The sequence below is a fragment of the Mobula hypostoma genome, unplaced genomic scaffold (genome assembly GCF_963921235.1).
Source record: "Mobula hypostoma unplaced genomic scaffold, sMobHyp1.1 scaffold_121, whole genome shotgun sequence".
NCBI classification, from domain to species: Eukaryota; Metazoa; Chordata; class Chondrichthyes; order Myliobatiformes; family Myliobatidae; genus Mobula; species Mobula hypostoma.
The window spans coordinates 232179-240000 of record NW_026948234.1 but is presented as its reverse complement, the minus strand read 5'-3'; the positions used below and the strand labels follow the sequence as shown (position 1 = coordinate 240000).

Below are 7822 nucleotides of genomic sequence, written 5' to 3'. Positions count from 1 at the left end.
ACTCTCTCCCACTCCGCCCACTCTCGACACAACTTCATCTTCCCCCTCTCTAACTTCCACACACTCATCCTGCCCCTCCTCTGTCTGCTCACCCTTCAAACCGCACTCTCCTCCTTTCCATCAGCCTCTCCTCCCCCTCACCCCATCACCCTCGCGGTTACAGCAAACAATTAAAAATTACTGGCAATGGTAACTGGGAACCTTGCCAAGTTAATGTCGCAGTTAGGAATGACACAGACTGATTATTTGCAGGAATCCTGAAAATACTTGTAGAATAATTGCAGCTGATGCGAGTCCGAGGGGAACATGAAATGCTGGAAACTCGCAGCTAACACTCGCAGCTCTGTAACGGGTAATGCTGCGGATTCGAGACCCCAGGTAGATTTCTTAAAGACACATTAATGGTTCTATCGGTCTTCCCTGCAGCAGAAATGGATAAATACATTATAAAAGTGAACGATTTCACACCTGAATGACAGTGAATTGTCGAACCGGTCGGATTTGATTTCAGCAGAAAGGCTATTCCCTGTTCCGAGGAATGTGCAGGTCCAGCAGATGCTTCCACACAGACCCTGAGCTCCGAGTTTCACAGAACAACCACCCGCATCTTCCAAATCAATCTATGATCTGTGCTATTCACCCTTCCTTTCCAGTTCCACTGAAGGGTTTGGCCCGAAAGCTCGACTTATTTCTCCGGTCCATAGATGCTGCCGGTCCTGCTGAGTTCCTCCGGCATTTGTGTGTTACCATGGTTACGAAAGACCAACGCGTGGGGCAGAGGGAAGGGACCGCTTGAAAAGTCTGCAGAACATATTCTCCTTGTTAGAATATTCTTAGGCTGTGAAAAATTAAACTTCTGAAAATTATTTCTGATCTTCGTTGGATCAAGCCGTTGTCTCTGTTATGAATCAGAGATCAAGGTGACATAGAAAAGTACAACATAAAACCAGGCCTTTCGGCTGAGCCATTTAAACTGCCTCATCCCTTCGAGTCGTACCGGGGCCAAAGCCCTCCGCACCCCTCCCATCCAAACTATCTCTTAGTGGTTGAAATCGAACTGGCTTGTTACATGTGTAGCCAGAGGAACACCCACCCGGATCACCCGGATCAGTGTCAAGTAGAAAGCTCAGTCAAGGGTTTTCAAGTGACTGAAGTAGACCGGGTAGATGCTTCAGTACCTTGTATTCTACCACACATGAAAACCTTGAGAGATATGTTGGTCTGGAATAGAGGATCCAAACTCCTTTTGCAAAGCTTGGAAACGACTTTGCTCCCATTCCATACAAGAAGATCATAAGAAGATTAATAAAAGGGTAGTTATTTTAGAAATACTGTGAAAAGTAAATGTGGGTGTGACACCATAGCAGTCCAGTCTCACTGCTAACGAGGAGAAACTAAAGGCCAGTTCACTGACTGGAGTGGTTTTGTATGTGGAAGAGGTGGAAGCAGAACTGAAAGGTCTTAAAATGCAATCTGTGAGGAACATTGCACCCCATTCATGGTGTCAAATCTGGAATAGACTCCAACTGCATCAACCGATCCTGAGCAAATACGAAAATAAACACAGATAAGTCTGCTTTAAGTAAACTAGTTAAAAGTATGAAGACAGGTTGAACTTTGCGATCAACTCCCCCCGAATTTCTACCACCCCCTGTAGTTTAGCCACCATCCCCAGATATCCCAGGTGACTTGCTGGTCAGTGAGAACCATATACATAAGTTCTGAATCAGCAAGGCCATTCATCCCCCATCCCCTGTGCTCCCTGAGCTTCTTCCTACTGACAACGTGGTACCCAAACCAAGATGTATATGCACACACTACCAAGAGATAAAACACCTTTGGTGTCATCCTCCAGTCGTCAGTACCTCAAGTAGCCTCCAAACAGATTGAATCTCCAGTTTAGTGACTGACCTTCAACTCATGGCACAGGATGATTCCCAGGGTTATGTCTGCAAATGGAGGCAGTCTATTTGTTTTTTCCTTGGCTGAGAAAACATGTTATTTTGTTGTTGTTGAATTTGATGATTACAACGTCAAATACTAATTGTTCAGCAGCTGGTCTGTGTACGGGAAGTGGGACAAAGCATTAAAATAAGGAGAGGGGACATGTTATGCATTCGTGTCTATTTCGTCCCTTACGGGTTTCTGTCAAGCTTTTCTGTGTGTTATGTATTGTGAGAGGGCGTGCTGGGTAGACGGCTTACAAGTAAAATAAACAGCGGTACATTTGTTCCTCACGTCTCCATCTCTCGTGTGTGTTACCCATGGCCACCCAGCTTCCCAGTACCACGAGCATAACATCTGATCTGACAAAAGCCTTATGAGGTGTCAGCATTACATCCTTGCTCCAATATTCTAGACTTTTCAAAATGAATGCAAACATTGACTTCCCTTCCTTACCACCAATTCAACCTGCAAGTTAACCTGTAGGGAATCCTGCACAAGGACTCCCAACATTCTTTTAAACTCTGATTTTTTAAATTTTCTCTTCGTTGGAGGCTCAACCCTGAAAGTATTCTGGGGTTTAGTTTCACAAAACAGGTTTAGCCACTTCAACAGTGAGATGATGGGGAATTTCTTCTCTTTGTGGTTGTGGCTCTTTGGAATACTCTGCCTCAGAGTACTGTGGCTGTTGAGTACATGTTAATTGTCTCAAGAGTTGGAATTGGTAGATAAATAGAATGTAATAGATCAAAAGATATGATGATCCAGCAAAAAAGTGAAGTTGTGGTCATCCAGCAGATCAACTAAATGTTTACTGAATGAAGAGGTCATCCTAAAGGCTGTGTCCAAACCTTCATTCATTTCTTACGTTCACATCATGAAAGTCTATTACTGAAATGACAAAATTCCATCCAAAATGTTGTTTAAATAATAAATTCCACCCACCATATGCTAATAACATTCAGTTAAGTATTGTAGTATCATTACTCCATGTGAGATGTGTTCACTAGACATTGCTAAATCATTATTCTATACAATTTGAGGCAAATCACAAAATTATTTAAATTAAATATGAAAATAAAATGTTTTTAATGTAGTTTTCTTAAAATAATCAGTGTTTTATGTTTCTCAGAGAGGAGTAACACATTAGATACGATGAACCACAACATTGTATTTCTTTGCAACTCTGCTGACTCTTCCACTGCTTCTGCTCAGTCACGCTAGTTATTTGATGTCTGGCAATGAATGAAGGAAATTTTGCTCCAAATGAGCTTTAGGAAGAATTCAAAATCATTTGCTTTGGCTGCATAATTCTGATATCAGAAGCCAACTTCATCACGCTCCCTTTTGCTGTTTGATCAGGTCTGTAACCTCAAACCTGACCTGAGTTTCCTTCTCTAAATGTGCGTGTAACATCAGCTCAGTTCTCCCATGTCTATGTAATTCCAGAACAATACTGCAAAGTTGCTCCGGCCATCCTCACGTTTCAGACCTTAAATAGACTAGGGCATAACCAAATCCTTCAGCTGTTTGCTAATACACATTATCTACGTGATTCTAGACCAACACACTTCCTGGTCCAATATGGTTACATTAACATTCATTTTGCCCAGTCAGTTTCTGTGCAGCTTACGCAGCAGGCATCTTGAGAATTTTGGAAAACCAGGTCTCCCTGCACACTGAGGTCAGACAGTTGTGAAATAAAAAGACCAAAGGTGAGGAGGATGAATTTGAATGGGTGAATTCAGTGTAATATCCAGGCAAAAATAACAATAAAATGAAATAAACTTATTATATCAGGGTTAGTTTGAAAACACATATAGAGTAATGGATATTTTTCTACATTTACTGATAACTTATATGGAAATATACTAAGTTTTTGCAAGAGCGCTTCAAATGAAATATATTAAGGTGGTGTTTATCTTTTAGGAAACAGGATATCCTTGCTAACGGTTGTATGTGAACCGGACAACTGGCTGCCGTTCTCCCATTGCCTCTTATCATTATATTACATAGACCATGAATCAGGACCCACAACCAATGGGAAAAGTGGGGCGGAGAGGGTGCGGCTCAGTGCGAATTGCAGTAAATACGGACACATCAAGCCAGAGGCATCTCCTGGTTATTGAGAGATCGGAAAAGGCGAGAACTCTGCAACAATGGTATTCTCTGACAGCGAGAAACAGATTATAGAAGAAATTGGCAACCACATCAAGGCAAATGCTGAAGCTTGGGGTGCGGATGCTTTAGCCAGGTAATTTTCTTACATTCATCGTATAATTAATGCATTTTCAGCTATTATTTGTAATCGGTAGCATGTCTTTGCATTTCCCTATACAGACATTCTCTGCATAGAATTGAAGATTTTCCAAAGTAGTGCGATTGCTGGTCCGAAGAAAAATTAAATTTAATTCTAGGCGAGATGTAGTGTATATTGTGTCTGCAAATAATTTCTGCCTTCACTGTCCATTTTTCTGAAGGTTGTTTGAGCTCCATCCTTATACTAGGATATATTTCAAGGAATTCACTGGCTTCAAAGCCTGTGACCCATCGGTCAGAAATCACGGTCGCCTGGTAATGAAAGCGGTGGCAGATGCAGCCCATGACATGGACCACATGGGTAAACACCTGGAAGGGCTTGCCTTTCAATATGGTGAAGAACTGCAGGTGGATCCTCATTGCATTCGGGTATGTAACAATTTTATAGAATCTTAGTAATTGTTATTACATAAACTATGATATTGTAATTAGATCAGCAACTCTGAACTTTCAAATTTATTCAGTTGAAATTCCAGCAGTCTGGAAATGTCATCTTCGTCAGCTTAGCTGGGAATATTTTGTCCTGTTGCATTATACATAGGAAAGCATTCAAACGACAAGCAATCAACACACGTTTAATGGGTAAATTCAACCGTTGAGAATATTAACACCAGCCTATGTTATTTACTTTTCACTTTTACAGCTGTTCGTCAATTGTATCGTAGTCACCCTGGCCGTTTCCTTGCCTGCGTTCACCCCTGCACACCACCGTGCACTTGATAAATTTCTTGAGGTGGTCTGGTATGAATTGAGCTCCAAATGCCGTTAAAGACCCAATCAACCAACCATGGTGAATGACAGCAAGATCATCACTTAAATCTCCTCCTGTGTGTTTTCTCACGCTGTCTGCTAATAAATCATTAGTCCTGTAAACACAAAATAATCTGCTGATGCTGTTGTCAAAGGAACACTCACAATGCGCTGGAGGAACTCAGCGGGTCAGTCAGCATCAGTTGAAAAGATTAGTCGACGTTTCGGGCCGAAACCCTTCGTCAGGACTGAAGGAAGAATTTTGGGGAGGGTTTGAAGAATGCTGGTAGTCGGAAAAAAAACAGTAATTTGAAAGACAGAGGGGTGGGGGAGGGGAAGCAGGGAGGTGATTGGCAGGAGAACAATGCGCAGCAGTAGAAGGAGGCGGAACTATGAGGGAGGTGATGTGAACTCGGGATTGAGGAAGGGAGGGGGAGGGAATTACCGGAAGTTGGAGAATTCTATGTTCATACCAAGGGGCTGGATGGTATATGAGGTGTTGCTCCTCCAACCTGAGTTTAGCCTCATCACGGCAGTAGAGGAGACCATGTATGGACATATCTGAATGGGAATGGGAAGCAGAGTTGAAGTGTGTGGCTACTGGGAGATCCTATCTGTTGTGGCGGACGGAGCGGAGGTGCTTGACGAAGTGGTTCCCCAATCTGCGTCGGGTTTCACCGATGTAGAGGAGGCCACACCGGGAGCACCGGATGCAATAGATGACCCCAACAGACTCACAAGTGAAGTGCTTCCTCACCTGGAAGGACTGTTTGGGGCCCTGAATGGCGGCAAAAGAGGAGATGTAGGGACAGGTGTAGCACTTACGCTTACAGGGATAAGTGCCGGGTGAGAGATCCGTGGGGATGGACGTGCGGATAAGTGAGTCACGGAGGTGCTCCCAGGATGAGGCTTTCCGTTCCAGGACACCTCAAATGTCCTCTTTCTTTAAGGATCGTGGTTTCCCTTCTGCTGTCATCAATGATGCCCTCACCCGCATCTCCTCTATTTCCCGCACTTCGGCTCTCACCCCATCCTCCGGTCACCACAACAGCGACAGAGTTCCCCTTGTCCTCACCTCCCACCCCACCAGCCTCCGGATCCAGCACATTATCCTCTGCAACTTCCGCCACCTTCAACAGGACCCCACCACTAAGCACATCTTTCCCTCTCCACCCCTCTTCGCTTTCCGCAGGGATTGATCCCACCGTGACTCACTTATCCTTGTTCTCCTGCCAATCACCTCCCTGCTTCCCCTCCCCCACCCCTTTGTCTTTCAAATTGCTTGTTCTTTCAACTACCAGCATTCTTCAAACCCTCCCCAAAGTTCTTCCTTCAGTCCTGACGAAGGGTTTCGGTCCGAAACGTCGACTAATCTTTTCAACTGATGCTGACTGACCTGCTGAGTTCCTCCAGCGCATTGTGAGTAGTCCTGTAAACACACTTACTGTGTTTGCTTTTGCTCCTGTTCTTTAATTAATTCCACATTTTGGCATTGATTAATTGTCATGATTGGTAAACTGAACTAAATAAACATTCACTTTTATCAATGTTTTATCATTTGTTGTGGCTGATTTATTATTTATACACAATTTGAGAAAAATACCTGTCGGATTTGTCCATTAGTGAGAACACAAACAATACTGCACGGTCTGTTTACCAGTATTACTAGATAACAATAAAGAGGAGAAAGCCCTTGGACATTAAATCATTTAGCCAACAAATGTCTGCTCGCTTAATAGTTACATATACACCCACCCCCAATTTGTATATGAACGAGGCTTTCTGCAGGAATTTTTAAAAAGCAAACATCTGCAATTGGACATTAAAATCTCTCCCTATAGCTTTTATACATTCAACAACATATCAAGACTCTACTCGAGCCAAGTTTTGCAGATTAAAAATAAAGATTTTGTTTTAAAAAACATAGTTAACAATACAATTTGAAATACTTTATCACATTATAAAAAAAATAAATAAATAAATGTCCTGTGGTAACTGAAAGATTCTGGAAACCCATTGCAAGATATAAGGTAGAAAGTTGCAAACAAAGTACTTGTGTTATATTGAGCTGCTCTGTTCACAGAAAAGAAAAAAAATCTCACATTTTGTAGCGGACTTCCACAGAAAATATTATGAGAGACTTATTTAAGAATCAATTAGTTTGCTCACCGTGAGTAAAAATGGAGTCCTAGAGCCATATTGATCTTGAGAAATGGTATTCTGCGTGGATCATTGAGACTTTGCAGTTTGCAATTTACAGTATTGATTTTTAATTTTAGATTTGAAAATAAGAATTGTACATTTTTGAATGATATTTAATTGTGGATGATATCAATTCTGAGAAAAAAAGACAGATGGGAGATAATACTTCTTGGGAGGAAGAATTTAGATGTTACTCAAAACGTGTAAAATATAAGCATCAGTGACTGGAGCAGCAAACAGATGCACTTATCCACAAACAAGAGAATGTCCGCAGATGCAGGAAATCCGAGCAGCAGACAGAAAATGCTGGAGAAGTTCAGCAGGCCAGGCAGCATCTATGGAAAAAAAAGTACAGTCAGCGTGTCAGGACAAAATCCTTACACAGGGCTTATTATTTAAGTCGTTCCTCACATTAGCATGGCCATAACACGTAAAGCAAATACTGTATGGTTATTTGTTTAGTGAACTGCTGCAGTGCCTCCTGTAAATGGCAAAAACTGCTACATCTATGGTGGCAGTGAATGGTTATGGATGTGGTGCCTATCAGGCGGGCTGCTGTGTTTTGTATGGTATCAAGTTTCTTCACTGGTGGAAAGTACTGCATCAC

At 42.3% G+C, this 7822-nt stretch overlaps 1 protein-coding gene across 1 annotated transcript; it reads left to right on the top strand.

Annotated features, from left to right (window-relative positions):
• Positions 1-4020: 4020 nt before the first annotated feature.
• LOC134342099 (hemoglobin subunit alpha-like) lies at positions 4021-5239 on the top strand. The gene is made up of 3 exons (XM_063040036.1): positions 4021-4198; positions 4425-4632; positions 4907-5239. Exons 1-3 carry the CDS (start codon positions 4104-4106, stop codon positions 5030-5032), a joined length of 429 nt encoding a protein of 142 aa, XP_062896106.1. The 5' UTR covers positions 4021-4103; the 3' UTR covers positions 5033-5239.
• The last annotated feature ends 2583 nt before the right edge of the window (positions 5240-7822 follow it).